The sequence below is a fragment of the Podarcis cretensis genome (assembly GCF_951804945.1).
Source record: "Podarcis cretensis genome assembly, chromosome: 8".
Taxonomy (NCBI): Eukaryota; Metazoa; Chordata; class Lepidosauria; order Squamata; family Lacertidae; genus Podarcis; species Podarcis cretensis.
Genome location: NC_137177.1, coordinates 62,486,627 through 62,506,847, shown reverse-complemented (window position 1 = coordinate 62,506,847; position 20,221 = coordinate 62,486,627). Strand labels below are relative to the sequence as shown.

The 20,221-nt window shown below is 42.1% G+C and overlaps 1 protein-coding gene and 1 long non-coding RNA gene across 5 annotated transcripts in view; one reads left to right on the top strand and one right to left on the bottom strand.

The window, feature by feature from the left end:
• URI1 (URI1 prefoldin like chaperone) overlaps window positions 1–732 on the bottom strand; it is a 46,167-nt gene extending 45,435 nt beyond the window's left edge. Inside the window, exon 1 of one of the 3 annotated variants that reach the window (XM_079988859.1) lies at window positions 514–732. In XM_079988859.1, the coding sequence (XP_079844985.1) occupies window positions 514–585 (72 nt within the window). In that variant the 5' untranslated portion in view covers window positions 586–732. Of the gene's footprint in view, window positions 1–350; window positions 414–513 lie in introns of those variants that run through there. The other 2 variants (XM_079988861.1, XM_079988860.1) reach the window with 2 other exon arrangements.
• A 41-nt stretch (window positions 733–773) lies between these two features.
• Window positions 774–14,728, top strand: LOC307223122. 2 transcript variants are annotated; one of them, XR_013841958.1, is made up of 4 exons: window positions 774–1,335; window positions 2,522–2,613; window positions 14,290–14,363; window positions 14,571–14,728. It is a non-coding gene; the product is annotated as an uncharacterized lncRNA (long non-coding RNA). The 2 variants fall into 2 exon arrangements; XR_013841959.1 differs by lacking the exons at window positions 14,290–14,363; window positions 14,571–14,728 and adding an exon at window positions 9,081–12,103.
• Window positions 14,729–20,221: the final 5,493 nt, after the last annotated feature.

Sequence of the window (20,221 nt, the reverse complement as noted above, 5' to 3'; positions counted from 1 at the left end):
GTAGGAAAGGTTAAAATTGCACTAAGGTGTTGTTGTTGTTGTTTTTTGGGGAGGGGTTACCAATAATTGCAGTTTAAAGCTAGCTCTCTCTCTCTCTCTCTCTCTCTCTCTCTCTCACACACACACACACACACACAGAGGAAAGTCCATCATACACACCTACATGGGGAAGTGGAAAGGAAACCCTCTGCAAAACAAACCCTCCACATGGCGCTGCCATGACACAGGCAGCGTGCCTGACACACCCCCTGACGGGGTCCCCTTCCGCTCCCCTACCAGCCGACCCTCGCGGGCCGCGGCCCCCTCCCCAATACCAGCAGCAATACCCCGCAACCAACCCCCACCCATACCTCACGAGGCGCCCCCGACCAGGCCTGAGGCGCCGGGCCTGGCGTCATAACACCCCCTTGCCCTCCTCACAGCCACGCAGCTCCCCACCAGGAGGGCGCCTTCCGTCCCTCCCCTCGCTCCCTCCCCTCCCCAGGCCCACCTTCCCCACCCACCCCCGTTTACCTTTCCATGCTCGTCCCGCAGGCGGCCCAGCTGGGCGGCGCTGAGCGGCGGGGCTCGGCCGGCCGCCTCCATGGACCTAACGGGGCCCGGGGGTGTGAGTGTCGGTGCCTGCGCGTGGCGTGAGTGGGGGGGGCGGGGAGCCTTGATGAGGGGCGAAAACTAACGGCCGCTCGGGAGGCTTTAGGCCTCTGCCTGCCTCTTACTTCTCTCTCTCTCTCTCTCTCTTATGAGGGGAGGGGGTTTTGTTTTTGGTCCTGCGTATGTGTTTCTCTCTCCTCAATATATATATTGAGAATATATAGATATATATTCTCCTCAGCAAGGCGAATGAGTCCTATAGAAATGTTTGTGGAGGGCGAAGCGCCGGCTCCGGAGTCGCATCCGCCGCGCGGGGCCCGCCGAAGCCGCCTGGGCCCAGTCAGGAGCCGCTGCTGCTGCTGCTGCTGCCGACGACGACGGGCGAAACATCTCACACTCGCATGCTGGGCCGCGCCGGCGCCGCTTCCTCAGCCGGGGCCCAGGGGTAAGTCGGAGTAGCGGGTGCTGTCGCCGCGCCGCCGGGGATGGAGCGTCGCCCCCAGCCTCTGGTGGACTCGGGCCCGCAGGAGGAGGAAGAGGAGGAGGAAGCGGCGGTTGAGGCCCGTTCCTCGCGCCTGCCTGGCCGTGGCTGTGCAGCTCTCTGGGTAGCCGCCGCCGCCGGGAGGAGGCGAGGAAAGGGGAGGAGGAAGCGGCGGGAGGAGGAGCTGCCGCCGCCGCCGCCAGTTTCCCTCACAGCTTCTCTCGGACGCGCCGCAAGATCAGGCCCAGCTGCCTTACCTGAAGGCTGCTATCCTAAACCCGCTTACCTGAGGGGAATAAGTGCCTTTGGCTTCAATAGGACTGACATCTTCTCTTTTATTTATATATATTACCTGAAGGCAGCTGTCCTAAACCCGCTTACCTGAGGGGAATAAGTGCCTTTGGCTTCAATAGGACTGACATCTTCTCTATCATATATATGTATCTCTCTCATATATATTTATCAAATTTTCAATTTTATATTTCCAAACAAGCATCTTACAAACTTTTTAAAATATCCAGTGACTTCCCTTCCTCTCTTTCCATGGTTCATTTTACATATGCATATTTTACTATAACCATTCAAATCAAAGTTTTCCACTTTTACATCCATCAAAACTTATTTACCGGTACTCTGTTGGAGTTATCTTAATGCTGCCAGCGTTTTCAGCTGTATGCAGTTATTTTCCATATATTCAATAAATGTTTTCCAGTCTTCTTTAAATGCATATTCTTCTTGATTTCTTACTTTATAAAGTCTGCAATTTTTCATATTTAGTCATTTTAAGTTGGAAGGACCTTGCTCACTTTCCATTTTGGGGGCTAACAACACATGGGCCACAGTTGTTGCATACATAAACAACCTTTTCTGACACCTAGGAATTAGTTATATCCAACAAAAAGGACTCTAGTTTTTTTTTTCAGAAAGTAGTTTTAAACATTTTTTTCAATTCATTATAAATCATTTCCCAATACACTTTTACCTTTTTACATGTACATCACATGTAAAAAAAAGTTCCCTCTGCTTCTTTATACTTCCAACACATATCTGATTCTGTTTTTTTAAATCTTAGCCAACCTATTCAGAGTTAAGTACCATCTATTAATCATTTTCAGGTAATTCTCTTTCAATGAATAACATGCTATAAATTTCAGGTCACTTTTCCAGAGTTTCTCCTAGAGGTTGAGATCTATATTGTGTCCTATATCTATTGCCCAGTGTGTCATTGAGGCTTTAACAAGGGTGTCTTTTGCTTCCCATTCTAGTAGAAAATTTTACATTTTAGACAAAAGTTTATCCTTATTTTGTAAGAGTTCTTTTTCAAATTGTGAGCTTTGGTCCAGAAATCCATTCTTTCGATCTAATTTAAACATAAAATCTTTTTAAAATTGTTTTAATTGAGGGTTTTCTTGGCTTACAAAAGTACATATGTCGTCTCTTTATTTCCAGAGACCTGTTCTTTCCAATGTCAGAAATCTGAATAGGCATGCTTCTGAGGCTGCTCTCATGTACATGCAGTTTTTACTGCAGCTACTCAAGAGGTAAGTGGCAGTAAGAAGTGCTTGCTCACAATAGGACTTAGTTGGAGCTTTTTATGTGTGTTGCAGTGCAAGCCCTACCTGGGGCTACCCAAGAGGTGATCTGAGTGATACTTCTTGAGAAAGAGGTTGAATTCAGGCCTCATCCCACTGACCTGCTGGGAGTAAGTCCCCTTGAGATCAATGGGATTTATTTATGAGTAGGTAGGATTAAGGTCACTGCTTTTTATTTATTAAATTTATATAGCTCCCTCCTTCGGAGGTCACAGGGCAGTTTGCATTACAGGCAGGCAACCACCTGACCATTGACGTGAGGAATTGCGTTCCAAGGCACTGCACATTTAAGTGTAATCACATATAATTAAAACACCATTGAGAAAGCCTGCAAACACCCCATTCCGCAATTTTTTGTGAAGTTTTTGGGTCACTTTGGGTTTGGCATGATGCGTTCGTGTGCTGTCATTCACGCACCTATGGAATGCACATAAATGGGGTTGCCTGTATAAAACCACAAAAAAGAAAACATAAAATTCTTACGCCACACCCATGTATATGAAGCTTTAATGCTTATTGCAACACAATCCTTCCCATATCTGCTCCGAAGTAAGATGAAGCAAGAAATGCTTTCTTAAGAAAGATGAAGGCTTTAGGCCTTGTCTTACCTGCTGGGAGTAAGCCCCCTTGGATTCAGTAGGGTTTACTTCTGAGTAGGATTACCACCCAACAGTTCTGGCATTTGTAGAACCTGAAATATGAAACAAAATTCCTACTCGGCATAGGCCCATTAAAGTTTATTAATTACAGTGGTACCACGCAATACGAAATTAATTCGTTCTGCGAGTTTTTTCGTCTTGCGAAGCACGGATTTTGGAAAAGCTTCAAAAATCACCAAAGTCTTCAAAAACCTCAAAAAAGGCTACCACACCGCGTGCTATGAGTTGCTCCTCGAAGTCACGTCGCAACTGCACCCCCTGAATGCATGGTTTTAAGAAAAAGGAAACAAACTTGCAAGACAAAGGAAACAAACTTGCAAGACGTTTTCGTCTTGCGAAGCAAGCCCATAGGGAAATCCGTCTTGCGAAGCAACTAAAAAAACGAAAAACTTTCGTCTTGCGAGTTTTTCGTCTTACGAGGCATTCGTCTTGCGAGGTACTACTGTACTAACTTGGGTTCATTAATTTCAATAGTTGTAGTCTGAGTAGAACTTACTTGAATTCAACCCTGGGAATGAATCTCACTGAGCTCTATGATTTTTAACTACTTAGAAATAAGTCCAATAATCCAAGAACCTGTGTCAAAATACAATGGCTATCCAGCTCTAAAATAGTGAACTTTAGGTTGTGACTTCTAAATCTGAGTCTTATCGTGAAATAATTGTTAACAGAATTTGAACCAAAATAGGTATTTAAAACGTGTGGCAAAACGCAAAGAAATACACACTATTGCAAGTGTATTGTAAGAATAATCATTGCAAGCCAATCACCGGGAAGAGTTTTTCTCCACTGGCAAAACATTGAGCTATTAGATTTTTGCTGCCTTGGTTATCATTCAAATTGAGCTAGACTTGCTCTTTGCTTTTTATCCATTCCCTAGAGAGGAAGAAATCATTTCCCTAACGGGGTAGGCTAGACTTGTAAATCTTCACAAAAGGACTGGGGAAAGAAAAGAACACATATACCAAGCAATGGAAGACTACATACGTTGAATCCATATTGTAGGGGTTCCCAGTGCCTGCAGAGGCCTTCCCTAGCTCCGACAGGGTCCCCTCCTTTCCCCCTCAAAGTGCTTAAAAACATTCTCTTACAGGAAATAGAATAGGCTGTAGTTTGTATTTCAGCACTGTGTGTGTGTTTATGTGTGTGTGGTGTCCGCAACAGAGACATGCTCCTCTGAGTAGGTGTGGTGCCTTCTTCCATCAAGTGAGTAACCATAATTTGATAAGGGGAAAGGTATCTGTTATAGAATATGCTTTTTAGGCAAGGAGTATGCATGTTGCTTACCATTGTAATAACAAAGCATTGGGTTAGACTGGAAACCGTGGTGTCTGTAAAATGCAGATTTTAAAAAAAAAAATTATACAGGATGATTTGTTATTCTAGAATTGTGAAGTGTAGGTATGAAGCAATGTTCCTTCAGGCTCTCAAAATAAAATTTGTGGTCAGAGCTTACCCAAAACAAGTTTTTCAGGGCTCACTTAAAGGCAGGGGGAACAATCCACCGCAAGATTAGACACATTACATTCATTCATGCATTTAACATCCTGTCTAGTTTGACCCCAGGAGGTGGCATCATTTTCACTATGCATTCCTGATGAATAGAACAGAGGTCCTTCTTGCAGCATTGTTTGCCCCATCACCTACCACAGGGGTGGGGAACCTGTGTCCCTTCAAATGCTTTTGGACTATAACTCCCATCAGCCCCAGAGAGTATGGCCATCAATGATGGGAGTTGTACTCCAGTGACACCTGTAGGGCCAAAGGTTCCCCACCCCTGACCTACCAGGTTACTCCTTAATTGGATATTTATTGTGAGGAAGTATTGTATTTAAAAAACAACAACCCAACAACTGACATTTCACTACTCTTGTCTCTAAGCTCTGAAACATATAAAAAGCTTGTTGTCACAACCATTATGGTTACCTAAAATAGAGGCCTCATTTTCAGTCCAATTGAAATGAATCCAACAGTACAATTCTATGGAATTGGGTGAATCTTTGTTAAGCTTCGCATACCCCTTAGACAGGGATGGTAGGATCAATCAGTTTTGGTTCTTTCAGTTTCTTATTTTTCCTACATTCAGTTCTCTACATTTTTGCAGCATTTCCCCCCTCCTGAAAATATGTCAATGTTTTAGTGTGAATGTCTCTTAATAAACATATTTTTATATGGAAATGTACACATTTTTGCAAGTATTTTCCCATAATATGGTGTATTCTTGTGTGCTATTTTCACTAATCTCATTTTTATGCACATGTTTTCCTAATGGATGCATTTTTGTGAACATTATTTCACTAGAGAACTACATCACAAAATTCGGATGTGTGACTTTCAAAGGATAGCTGTGTTTTGGTTCTCATATAAGTTTTGAAAGTGCGAATTTGGCTGATTTGCCTTTTAATGTGAACTGAATCAAATATCTCCCTATTCTTAGATCAGTAGTACATTTAAGAATATGAGCCTTAGATATATGCAGCCTCACTCTTCCACAGAATGGAATTATTACAGTAACTTTGCATTGAATACAATTCTTGCATAATTCTCAGCATACCTAGCAAGAAGTTTCTAGTTTTAGTTCCTGATCTTTTATGTAAATCTATTATTTTTTATGCTCTTCTTACTAAATAACTTCCTTTTGACACTCTTACTTCACTTCTTGAACATTAGAAACATCCTAATTAAGTAATCAGCCTTATAATCAGGAACTTGCTAATATGTGGCATTCAGATGCTATGGATACTGAAAGCTTTACAAAATGCCTGTTTGTTTCACAAACTGTTGGGAAAGCCAAAAGACAGAACATTGAAGCACCGCCGCCCCCTAAAATTGACTCTGCTGCCATGATAGAGCACAAAGCAGCATGAAGTAAACAAATGAGACATGGTGCAGTAAATTTATGTCAACAAGCACCATTTTGCATCTGTTAAATTTGGTGAGAAAGCACAGAAATGGCTCCAGTTGTGTCAATTTATACAACTTTTCACCAGTGGGTATGCCACTAATCTTTGCTTTAGTGACTAAAATACACGGCATCTGCAGTCTAGTTCAACGCCGGCAATTGACAACATTTCACAATGTACATCATTTGTCAGAGTACTGCCTATATTGCCGTTAATATACAAACCGAACTGTGGGGTGGTTACTGAACTGTCTACATTTAATCTGCCACAGGAAAAATATTCTAACCGTGTCAGGCAGACACTTCCCTAGAAGAATATGATACATCACTTTAGGCAAAAATTCAGTGTGTACTTAGTTTAACCCGTGAAATTCTTACATGGGAAGCATGTAGGGATGGGATATGCTTGGTCTAAAATAAAGAAGATTAAGGACGGGACTTAATTTTAGCTTCTTATTCCTCCTTTGCTAAGAAAATCTCACACAAAGCAGAAACAATGAGGCTTCAGGAGCAACACAAAGCATGCCAAAGTATTTTCATTCCCCCAGCTCAACAACATAATTAGTGGCAAGTCAGCAGAAGAAAGAGGAGAGTAACTGGTTGTGACCAGCTGATCAGTATATTCCTGGGAATCAGATTTCAAAATCTGAAGAAAACGTCTAAAATTTACCTTTGAATTGAGATTTGGGGCTAAAATGAAAAAAGTAACAGATCACACCAGTAGCATGTTCCTCAGTTCCCATATCACATGGATACCTTACTGAATCCAGTTCTTATTTGCTGTCATTGTAGAAACTGGAGGGCTAATTTGTATGCTTTCTAGTTGCTTCTCTGCTGGGTCTGATTAGCATCACCTGGAAATTCCAGCTTTTCTGCATTCAGTCTCATGCGGCAGAAAATCTTCTGGCTTAAATAAGATTAGTGTCACTTTAGTGGACTTTCCCCATGTTTTCTGTGTTAAGGAGGTAAACTTTTGAACTTGTCAATTTTAAACTTTCAAAGCTAACCAGATACATACCTAATGGATTCCGACTCTTTTTTACTTAAGGTAGAACTACACGTCACATATAGTTCCATGATTCTTCTGGGAGAGACAGTTTTTTTAAAAACAAAGCCACAACGCAGTCACTACACCCGCAATTTATTGTAGACTTATTGGCACCCTCTCCTGTGTTTATTTTTTGCTCTGTGGATGCTTGAGGGCAATGATTCATAGCACTTGGGGCAACACCCTGGATATACTGGAGAGCTGGGGTGTTATGTTGCTACTGTCTTTACTTGTTGATCACTCACTCTTGCTACCTGGTCCACTTTGCTGGCCAACATGCTTCTTCCAGACTTCACTGTAGGTTCATTGTAGCCTCATCCAGAATCAGGAATACCACAGGAATAAAATATTGGGGGGGGGGCAAGTAGGCCTCACCCCACATAATTGTTCACATGACGTGGCACACACACACCATTTGAATGGCAATGCCCATCAACTGGGGGGGCCCTCAAATATTTTATGGGGGGGACACAAAGGAACCTCAGCCCCTAGGAGTTCGCTCCTATGCCCAGAATCATAGAATTACATTCAGCTCTACTGATAGACTGTGTTTAAAACAGTGATATCAGTTTATGTCACCTGTTGAGAGTTAATGCGAATGAAAAGTCAGGTCTTGAGTTTCTCACTGAGAACAATTTTAGCATCCTACAAGCATAGACTCTGCAGGTGCATTTTGTTATTGGGATTGCTCGGTTTAGAAGATGAAGGCTAGGTGTGCAAGTTTGCTAAGAAAATAGCCTTTAGTCCACTTTTAGAGGATGGAAAGAGCTTCTACCCAAAAGAAGATGCAATTCCAGCTGTCATCATATTTAAGACTTCAAAGCTGGATTAAAAAAACAACAACACAAAAACCCCCCAACATTTGAACTACAACTGTAAGTGATAGTCCATGTGCTATGCTTCTGGAATGCCAAGTGGAAACCCAAGAGATGAATCTAGCCCAGGACGTGGGTGTTGGTGGATATGGCTTGTCATCATCAACTTCATCTCAATATCTTATAATTCCTCTTTTCTCTCTGTCCTTTTATGGCATAAAATGTTGATGAAACAGCTGCAAGGCTGTTCTAAACATCAAAACTATTGTTGTGATATATAAAAAATCCATAAAGCCTGACCAAGGTTGCAGTTAATTCTGAAACCAGCCGTTACAGATCATGCTGGGGTATGATCAAAACACTTCTACATCTACAAAGCATGTTAATCTTGAATTTTGGTTAGGAGGAACTTTGCTATTATTACTGTTCTTTCTCTTATGCACTCAATTTGGGGCTACCCTCAGGCTGCAGCTAGTGCAAAATACTATGGCTGTTGATGGTGACAGATTATCGCTAGCACGGAACTCCAGTGCTCAAAAGCTTGCATTGGTTACAGGACCAGGTTCAAGGTTCTTGTATTAATTTACAAGGACCTTAACTTGGGCCCAGGATGCCTATATAGTTATATCCCTGCCCAATCACTGAGGTCAGCGATTTTCTCTGTAGCTTGGGTACACAGATAATATCCATCGGGAGCCATCCTGCATTCAGAACTGAGGGTCCAGCTTTGTGGAACTCCCTTTCCATTGAGACCAGAAAAGTCCATTCCCTGTTGAAAACCTGGCACCTAATGACAACCTATTTATTTCAGTCTGCAGTTTAAGTGACAAACTTTTTAATTAACTTTATCTGGATGTGTTTTTTTAAGTTTATTGTACACTGCTTAGAGGTACTTTCAAATAAGTGGTTTATAAATTGTCAGAATCAATCAATAATATTGCTAGTTATTAATTACTAAATATGCTTGGGGGTAACATATTTTTTTATTTAAGCCAGACTGCTGCAGCACTCTGTGGTCAAAAGGTGCTTCAAGTGAGGAGTATTTATCTACGGTATTTTGCAGTGCTTTGTCAGTTTGGAGCATTGAGTTGTTGTAGCCAAATAAAGCCTCCTCTGTGTAGATATAGCATTGCATATAACCTTTTAAAGGTAAGATGTCATAGTATCAGAGTTATATATTCCAGCCTGCAAGTATTTGCCACAGATTACATCAATAAATCAAGGCTTTGGGCTTCCATTGTCTCTAAGTTAGCTGGATGGATTTAAAGTTGAGCAGCTTGCCCAGTGTACACACACCCATGCACACACAATGCCTCTTTACTATTCCCATACAAATGTCTAATCAATGTAATAAGCTTTCAATGTTGCATCTCTCCATGAAATTTGTGCCTGAGATGTCAGCTCTGAACCATGCAGCTGCACCAGCACAGCAGCTTGAGGGGACTTGCTATTTTTCAGAGGAACTTTGTGAAAGTGGTTGCATATCCTAGGTCAAGAAGACAAGAGTTTGAACTTTTACCAGGTGCAGCAGAGACAAAACACAATACTTCTTAGGGCCTTGCTTTTGTCTTCAGACCAGAGGAAAGCAGATCAAAGGGAAATGGAAAGAATGGGGCTTGCACACTTTACATTTCCTGTTAGAAGAGACCTTGGGGAACAGTTGAAGTTTTGAGAAAGTCATGATTGTGTGAAGTTCTCTGGAATTATTCACAAGTAAATGGGTTCTTTAGGGCCCTTGCATGCTGTAACTAAATTCCTTCCTTTCTAAACTGCTTCCCAGTCTGGAATTTTCCAAAGTACTGATCTATTTATAGAGAATAGGTCCACCTGGTTACTGGATGAGATGATAAGAAATGTTTCATTCTTCTAAGAGCATAGTATGAAAGTACATGAAGCAGCAACCTTCCTGAAGCTAAGCAGATCTGGTCTAATAATCACTGCCAGGTGAGGAAACAGCTAGACAATATAGTTTACACTGTCTCAAGATCCCTGGATAAAAACCATGATCTATAATAAAATAAATAAAAAATAAGGCTCAGAGAGTTATTTGTTCTATTTATTAGTTGCTTTTTTCAGAAAGGTGAATTCAAATTTACTTTTAAAAACAAGAGGAAAAACAACCCCTAAATGCTCACCAATTACATATATAAAAGAGCAGATCCAACAGAACCCCACTAAAAGATAAGGATCCAAAGGCCTTAGTGTAGTGATGGCCAAACTTGGCCCTCCAGCTGTTTTGGGACTTAGGTACCTGGCAAAACATTTTTATTCACTAAGAACAAATAGGTTTGGTGGTGGGCATGAGTGGGGAGAGCATTTCACAAACAAGGAGCCACCACTCTTCTCTTATGTCACCTTCTCTTATGTTACCACGCTCCACGCTATTCAGAGGAAGCACACAGAAAAAGGGTTCAGATGACAAGTACAGGATCTGGGCTGGTTCATATGAGAACAGGATGCTGGACTAGATGGGCTATTCGTCTGATCTAGTAGGCTCTTCTTACATTCTTATGTAAGCAACAGTAGTGGATCCAGAAGCAACCCCAAGCTTTGTACCTGCTCCTTCAGAAGGAGTGTAACCTCACCTAGAGCAGACCATACCACATCCCACTAGTCTAGGGAACAGCGCCTCAATCTTACAAGGATTAAACTTTAGTTTATTGGCACTTATACAGTCCCTGAGGCCAGACATCAATCTAGCACATCCACTGCCACGCCTGCAGATGTAAAAAATGGGCCTTCCCATTATCTGTATGTTTTCTGAGCACCTGCAGTTGAGCTAGATTGAGCCAGTGTGCTATCACTCCTAAGCTTGCGATCAAGACTTACAAATTTCTTGTACATCCTCATAGCCCAAATTTTCAGCTGCACTCCACAAGCCTCCTCCTTTCCCTTCCTCTGCTCCAAAAAGGAGGAATTTTGTGATCTAATCAACTGCATCTGGCTGCAATCTATTTGCAAAACAGGACACTCGGTTCCAAATTCAGATGGTTGTGACTTCACTTTAAAGGCAAGCTGGAACATGATGTCCTCAATAAATAAGGTAAACCAACCCGTTTGCCTGGGACTTAAGTGACTTCACTCTAGTACCTCACCCACAAGAGGGAACAATGGAACATTACCAATTTCCTTGCCTTCAGGCAAGCATGAAAAATAAGCAGCTTCAATGCTAATGTTTCGTTGTTACCCTGTTTATTTTTAAAGTCCTTACCTATCCTTTTATTTTCACGTTTTGTTTCACTCCTCACAATGACACAAGCCCTTTGTATTTATTTTCCCTATTCATTTTGATATAATATATTCATTAACAAACTCGGTGCTTTTAACAGCTAAAATTCAATCTATTTCCCTTAGTGCCCACTACTCCTTTTATTTCCTTCACCTTTTGTATTGTTCCTTACCATCTGTTCTGTTCTAACAAACCGTATTCTCCTGCCCAAGGCATCTCCTATTTACTGACTCCCCACCAGTTTTGTTTAATTCTTCCCAGTCAACTTCCAAATGCTACTGAGCATTGCATTAATCTTTATTAAAAACAGGAACTGTAGTGAGGCTGTGAAACAAATTGAGAGAAACCACAGACTCTTATTCTTTATGCCAATACTGAAGCAGATCCAGTGGGTGGTAGATATACATTTTTTTTTTAAACTGCCTAAGAAATGGTTTAAGAGCACAAATCCTTTCAATCTTTTATAAATTCTAAAGTGGGAACCATGTACATACACATCACAAAAAGGATTTTGCAACATTACTAGCTTACATGGCAAAATCATGCAAAAGAAAACCCAAACAACCCTTTTCTGAAGGCAGCTCAGTGGACTTTGATGGGGGATAACCACTGTGGCACTCTGAGAACAGGATGATGGACTTGATGGGCCATTGGCAAGCTCCAGCAAGCTCTTCTTACATTCTCATGATACTGTAACTACACATTTGAATGTACATTTAGTAGACTTTGTGCATCCAGACTGCAAAATGGGGGAAGGGCCATAACTCAGTGGTAGAGCATTTGCCTTTCAATGGACCAGTGGTCTGACTCAATATAAGATAGCTTCCTATGTTTCCTATGTTCCAAAATCAGATTGACCTGGGATCTGAAGGATGTTGGCCTTCCCTACTCTGGCCAGAAGAAAGGTGGAGAATCTAATCAATGTAGTCTTCTTGCACCACAAGCCAGAGCAGGTCAGGCGATGTCCCAACCAAAGCTTCCAGGTGAGGTTAGGTGCACTTGCTGCTCTGTGCTACTAGTACACCTGTCCCTAAGGCAGGGCTGGGGAACTTTTGGTCTTCCCGGTGCTGTTGGACTCCCAACTCCTATCATCCCTGACCATTAGTTATGCTTGTTGGGGATGATGGGAGTCCAATAACGTCTGGAGGGCCACATGTCCCCCAGCCTTCCCCTAAGGTTACTAAGTTTTCACCACACCCCAACCTCAACTGCAGAGGGGATGGGCCTGACAGGTGCTGCCCATGCACTCATGTGGATAGGTGAATATTGGGGACTTTCTGTACATGACACCCAAATTGCGGGATACCCTAAATTATGGACTGCCATCTGGCCTCACAATGGCTTGCTTTGCAGCTAGCAGCAAGACATTATTCCTACATGTAGTATCTCAATTCATGGTGCAGGAATGAAGACGCATGTCTCTTTCCTCCCCAACATCCCCACATGTAGCTGCTTCACCCATGGTGAGCGGAAAGGTCTTAAGGGGGATCCTTAGCATGTTGTGAACCTTTTTGCAGGCAGGAATCCTGCAGTATTGGGGTTTCTGATCACAGGGAGGCTTGTAACCATGTTCAGGAGAATATATGACATTCCTATTCAATGTGGAAAGGGTCAGGCTAGGAGCAGGGCTTGTGTTCATGGCCCTATGGGGTAGCCTGTTCAGGAATAACACCCAAGCAAGGTTATTGTCTTGCGTGTTTCAGCTGGTGTTTGAGCCATGTGTGAACTTACTTTGTATACGGTTGCTTCCTTGTGAAGTCTGCATCTGTTGTGGGGTTTTGTTGTTGTTGTTGGAAGTAAAGTGACGGTGCTTGCAAAAAGCTACCTCAACTACTGGAGGGAAGGTAGACAAAAAGGCAACCTGTTCTTTCTTCACTATTTATTTCTGTACTCCACTGCTATATACACACCAAACACCACCATCTTCGTTCTGCTGTTTTCAACTATTGTCTTAGGATTGTTTCTGCTTCTTTGTGATCAGCCACTGAAAGGTAGGGATGCTGGGGAAGAGATGCAGTTCACACTTGATGGCCACCCTACTGAATTTGCACTTTCCAAACCAATGCATTAACTGAAGCACACACACCCTTCAAAATTCACTCTTCTCCAAATTTTGCAGCCAAGCAATGCATACAGAAATGCATCTGTGGGGGGTAAAGAGTACATTAAAATCAAAACAATTAATGAAGTTCAGAAGGCGGTTTACTGCATTCTGGTTCCTTTGAAAGCAGAGTAGACAAATATATGGAGAATACAGTGATCAATAGCTGCAAATCCATGATGGCTCTGAATTCCAGCTGCTCGGAATCGTAAGCGCAGAGAGTGCTGTTGCACTTGGGTCCTTCATAGGCATTGAGCTGGCCACTGTCAGAACAGCATGCTGGACTAGATAGGTTTTTGGTCTGATCCTGCAGTAAAACCAAAATTCTTACACAGGTATGTTCAGAGGCAAACACATGACTATATCTGCACTGCACTGATCTTCTGTTGCAGAATCTGCATTTAGATATATTCTTAATGCAATTCCTACATGCATTTTTCATTCCAGTATTTCCGCTCACATAATTTCTCCATATGCGCAGCGTTGCAGCAAACATAGTATATATACATTGAAAAACCAATAGCACAAATACAAATATTATGAAAGAGATTCATTTGCCTTTTAGCCCTGTTCATTTTCTTCGAAATGACCTGTCCTAGGTTTTTAGATTAAAAATAACAAGTATGTAATTCATAAATACCACATGAATTTGATATAAAAAAAATTAAAATCTTACCTACGGTACTTCAGTACCTGACTTGTATATTTATGTGACTATTGTTAGAAGTGACTAATTGGGTTTGATTAGCTTCATCATTAATATTCTGTCCATAATTTAACATGCTTCAATAAAATACCCTAAAGCAGTATAATGATTAGATTTCAGGAATATGTGTTTTGCAATTAAGTTGCTCTTGATTTTGATATGCAGATTAAGAAATGGTGGTCTCCTCTAAAAAAAAAAATACTGCCCTTATTAACTCAGCAGTATACTCTGAAGATTAGGTAAGAAATCCAAGATTTTCTCTTTGTATATACTAGTTAAAATGTATTTCAATCAAGCATATGTGAGCAAATCAGATTTGATTAGTTAAGTTCACAGTCATTCTATCTAAATGAATAATGTGTCACCTAACATTGCAAAAATTTGATTAATAGTTTATCAGTTAATTAAAAATGTGGTTTAATTTTTCTTTTCTTTCTTTTTTTTAGGATAATGCAAGGTAGATAGTCCTTGCGTTCATCACAAATGCAAATAGCTTTATCTTGAATCTATTGTTCTTCTTCATTCCATAGCCAACTGGCAGAGAAATAAAGATCTGAGAGTGATCTCTGTAAGAGCAAAGTAGTAAAACTTTTGTTTGCTTACACATATGGCTGCCAGTTGTCTTAAGTTCAAGAGGAAGAGACAAAGGTTTTTCATCTATGTCTGGAGCCGACAAAAATTGCTCTTCCTTCCCCCTTGTCTCTTTTTTTGGCCCAGTTCTGGTGACCTTTGAACATTGTCCTGACCACATGGGAAGCACTCGTCTGTGAGCCAGCACGATGGGGTAGGGGGCTGCATCTGAATGATGCAGGCCACCTAGTCAGGGCTGATCATATAGAATGGGGACCTGGTGAACACATGCAATCAGCTTCATCCACATGCTTGAGTCATTGAAGTTGCATCATGCCACAGCTGGAAGAGCCCAGCTGTTAGTGGTGCATAGGACCCAACTAGATCTGGGGGTGAGGGTGATCCACGTGGGTGGGGCTGATTTCTTGTGTGCTTCCCAGGTGCCTATTCCTCTGGGAGACACCCCACATGATCAGCCCTGTGGTTTGTGTTTGGGTTTGCTTAAGGACAAGTGGTTCCCATGTATTCAGGGAAATGTTGAAAAGTCAGCAAAGCCCGGCCCCCCAAAAACGCAGGATAAGGGGAAGACTCCTCGGGAATCACAGTCTCCTCACAAATATGGTCCTCTTTGACATCAGCTACCAGTTTGCTCATGTATCACTTGTTGCCTAGCATGTATGTGATAAACAAACCAGGCGGCCTTGGTGATTGTGTTACCTTCAAACCAGGAGTTGTGGCTTGTTGCTCCCTAACAAATCATGATTGCTCACCAACTTGTAGCCATGGTTTGTGGTTGACTTGTTACAGAGGATGAACCATGATAAGCTTGTGGTCAGGGGAAGAACTAAGTGGGAGTAATATTGTAGTGTGCACAAGTACACAGCTCATTCCTGATACATCCTGATGAGCTGCCAAGTTTGGCTTACAATTATGTAAGAAAGTGGTCAGTGTCTGCAGAAATGGAAACAGCTGGGAGTTGCAGCTGAGTCTTATAAAAAGTCACAGCTAGGAGGTTCCTTCAGAACTCTGAAGGCAGTTATGGACAAAAATTTGGTGCGTCTCCTGCCCCTCACACTCCGTTCTAAATCATTGTTGTGGTGCCCAGTGCAGCCAAACTGGTTGCACTACCCAAAAATTGTTTTTCTGAGGGATCCCTGAAATTTCATCACATATAACAATATCATTTTTTAGCAAAACTGTTTATTAATTTTTGTATCGTTTGTACATTCTTATTCTATACTTCAACCCATAAGGGTTTCCAGAGCTTCTAACAATTCATTAAAAAATGGTCAGTTAAAATCTAAGCAAGTATAGACATAATAAAGTTAAGAAATTACCAAACAGCAAAAATAATTACCACAACCCAATAAAATCAGGTCCAAATAAATATAAAACAGTTGTTTAAAAGCTATGAAAAGCTAGAAATGAAACGTGCTGAGCTGTGATAGCGAATCCCATAGCTTTGGCAAACATGTTGCTTCCAAAGTTATGTAGCCCTGAACCCAAAATACATTCCAGTAATAAAGAGTAATTTAGCACATGGCCTACATCTGGCCAATGTGGAGCTATCCAATGTTTAGTGAAAGGTCTTTCCAAAAACTGGGTAAGTATTTTTGGCTGATGAGCACTGTCACTCAGATACAATAACTGGCATTTCTTTTTAGAGCAACTTGAGAATTGGATCATTCTTTTTGGTAGGTTTATGAACTGTACATCTATATTTGCATGCACACACATGGAAGCAATCGTGCAGTTTTCCAAATTGTTTTCTTCTTCTAAAGGTGTTTTATGAGCAAACGCTAATATTTTTCATGTGGTTGGATTCTGTTTTTGCTGCTTCCATGAAATACCACCCAACCGTTTTTGTTTGTTTGTTTGTTTTTTGGCAGATCTATATTTGACATTTGACTCACTGTTGAAACAATACAAAGTGATCAGTGGTCACCTGCAGAGCCCAAACCGCCTTGGGTCAGCTCAATCCAAATGAATCCAAGGCTCATCAGTAATATCATAGTTGCATTGAACTGTAAACTGGGTGTATGCTATACACTCTAAAAGAAATCCAGAGTGATCCATTGTCCCTCCTTCACAGTTAGCATTGTAAACCTATTCTGTCCAATCCTATCTAGCTTCTGATGAAAATACATGCACAAAATTAGACCTTTATCTTCAGCCAAGCTAGACCAATTTTGGTCAGCAAGAAGTGCAGCTCAAAACGGTTCCTTAATCTATGTTGATTGTCTCCAGCCAGGTCCTATCCAGAGTAGATCTATTGGGATTAATGGACCTAAGTTATCATTACTATAATTAATATATTAATCACATTTTACAATACTTTACCAAGGTGATTGACACATAAGACAATTACAAAAACTACAAATACATTTGAAACAAGATGATAATCCTAACAAAAGGATGCTCATGGTAAAGACCCATTTATCCAGTTGGAAAAACCTGTTGGAACAAAACAAAAAAAGTATTCAGCTGCTAGTTGTGTGCATTAATTTCCATGGATCTACCTTAAGTGGACTAACATTGGACACAGCCCATCTTTTTTCTCACTATTCTAGAGAAATTGCACTCTCCTCTTGCCTTCACTTGTAGGAAATTATAGCAAATCCTTTTTTGTGCACGCACACACACATCAGTGATAGATCTGGCAAGATTTCCAGTTGATTTCAATCTTAACTGTGAGTGTCCAGCACTTTGAAAATGCAGGGCCCCTAATGACTTAGCTCTAGATGTGTATACCTGCGACAGATAGCAACTAATTGCTCATGGATAATGATGTAATAGGTTTCCCATCCACTATTAATATGTAGCTATATTAATATATCACAACCTGGTAATGTGGTATGACTAGGATCTATATCAAATGATTATGTCAATGGGCCATTAAGCAAATAGTATATTAAACCCAGAGTACAGCATGAGCCTCTGAATAGAAGTGTACGTCGAGAACTTAAGTGAGACTCTAAAAAACACAGGCATTAACATGCAGATGGAAAGAGGGTCACATGATTGTTTTTGCAAGTCCTACAGACAATTGAGTTTGCATTCTGTCTGTATCCCATCCAAATTTTAGAATGCCATGAGGGTGGGAAGGGGGGGGGGGTTGATCGGGCAGGATTCCTGCCTGGTACATTGTGATGTGTAATTATTGGTATAGAAACAGACCTAAGATCACCACGTCCTGGTGAGGTCGATTGTTGCAGGACAGCAAGTCTCCTAAGGTCCTGCTTACCCAACAAGGAATCAGAAGCTCTCGTCTCATCCTAGCATTGACCAAAATGATAGACAGGTTTGCAGGCATTAAGTTTTGTGTGTGTATATATGGAGTGCAGGAATAGTCTGGTAAGATGGCTGGTTGTTGGAATAAGGAAACTTAAGGTTTATTACTCCTGGGAGACAAAACCATTCTGAGCACAAGCTTACATGTTGCTATCATGGAGTCATGAGGTTAACAAGAGGAAGCTCCAAGACCAAGGCATACAGAGAAAGACTAGCTGGACAGGAAGGAAGGAAGGAAGGAAGGAAGGAAGGAAGGAAGGAAGGAAGGCTGGCTGCAGGGCAGCAGCTGAAGAAGGAGCAAAAAGGGTTTTCTTGTGTGTGTGTTTCTTGTGGCTGATTAGCTGCTCTCCCTGTGCAAAGGTCAGAGGGGGCAGGGTTTCTGTTGAGGTAGGTGATTAGCTGTGGGAGGAGCTTATCAGAGCTTGCAGGGCAGCAGCTGAAGAAGGAGCAAAAAGGGTTTTCGTGTGTGTGTGTTTCTTGTGGCTGATTAGCTGCTCTCCCTGTGCAAAGGTCAGAGGGGGCAAGGTTTCTGTTGAGGCAGGTGATTAGCTGTGGGAGGAGCTTATCAGAGCTTGCAGGGCAGCGGCGCGCGCAGTTTGATCCATCTTTTAGATTTAGGGGAGCTAGTCTCAAACGTTTGTTGGGGGAGACCTAGGTTTTTTTGGGGGGGGGAGTTATTTGTCCTGTCTTCACGCTTTTTATGATGGAGGACCGCTGTAGCCACCCCCGACGACACGTTCTCAAGATGGAGGGTGAAGGAACAGCTGCAGTCGCCTGCGGTTCCTGTGCAATGTTTGCCATCTTGCCAAAGGTTGCAGGCAGCTTTACCTGCAGCAATTGCATGTTGATTGCCCTCTTAGAAGACAAAGTCCAGCAACTGGAGGAACGTGTAGCTACGCTCCAAAGAATTAGAGAGCTGTAGCTCTTCTTGGAAGCAACAGAGCACACCGTCTCCACCAAGGAGGAGACAGGGGACTCCCCTGAGAAGGAGGCTAGTTCACCAACACAGGAGCCAGATATATGGAGAAACGTGACTCAAAGAAGTAGGAGGCCCAGGGTTCGCTCTGATTGTTTAGAATTACACAAACGCTTTGAGGTCCTCTCCCCTAGCATGGAAGACGAAGAGCAGACTCCATTTGAGGATTTCTCCCTCATTACAGTCGATCAGGTATATGAAGGGAATGTGCAGGCGACCTTGGAACGGACAGCTCACGGAAGAACCCCGACCAGACCTAAGAGGAGGCGTGTAGTGGTGATAGGGGATTCCCTACTGAGGGGAACAGAAGCAGTGATCTGTGGGCCTGACAAGATGTCTCGGGAAGTGTGCTGTCTCCCCGGGGCTAAGATCCAAGATGTAACTGAACGACTGCAAGGAATCATAAAACCCACTGACAAATACCCCTTCCTCTTGGTTCATGTGGGAACCAATGACACTGCAAGCAATAGCCTCCAGAAGATCAAAAGAGACTACGAGGCTCTGGGCAGGAAATTGAAGCAATTAAATGCACAAATTGTCATCTCATCTGTCCTCCCAGTTGAACGACGTGGCCCAGGTAGAGAGGGAAAAATAGTGGAAGTGAACAGCTGGCTTCGCAAATGGTGTAAACAGGAACGGTTTGGATTCTTAGATCACGGACTGCAGTTTCTTGAAGATGGACTTCTGGCAAGCGATGGGCTGCACCTCACAACGGTTGGGAGGAATGTTTTTGCCAAAAATCTCAGAAACCTCATCAGGAGGGCTTTAAACTGACTAATGTGGGGGAGGGAGACAGTGTTCCTGAAGGTAGGAGTCTTATCAATTGATGAAGATGATCACCCAAATGTCATAGACCAAATGGAGCAAGCAGCACGCAAACCTAGTGGTGGGAGGAAAAAAATCCTTAAATAAGAGACACAGGGGAATGATTAATGGACTTCAATGTCTGTACACTAATGTGCAAAGCATGGGAAATAAACAAGATGAGCTTGAGCTCTTGGTACAGCAAACTAAATATGACATAATAGGCATCACTGAAACCTGGTGGGATAAGTCCCACGACTGGAATGTAATAATGGAGGGATACAATCTATTTCAGAGAAACAGACCAGACAAGAAAGGAGGAGGAGTGGCATTATATGTCAGGGATGTGTATACCTGTGAAGAGATCCAAGATTTAGAACCTCAAAGTCAAAGTGAGAGCATTTGGGTCAAAATTAAGGGAGAGAAGAATAACAGTGACCTCATTGTGGGAGTTTA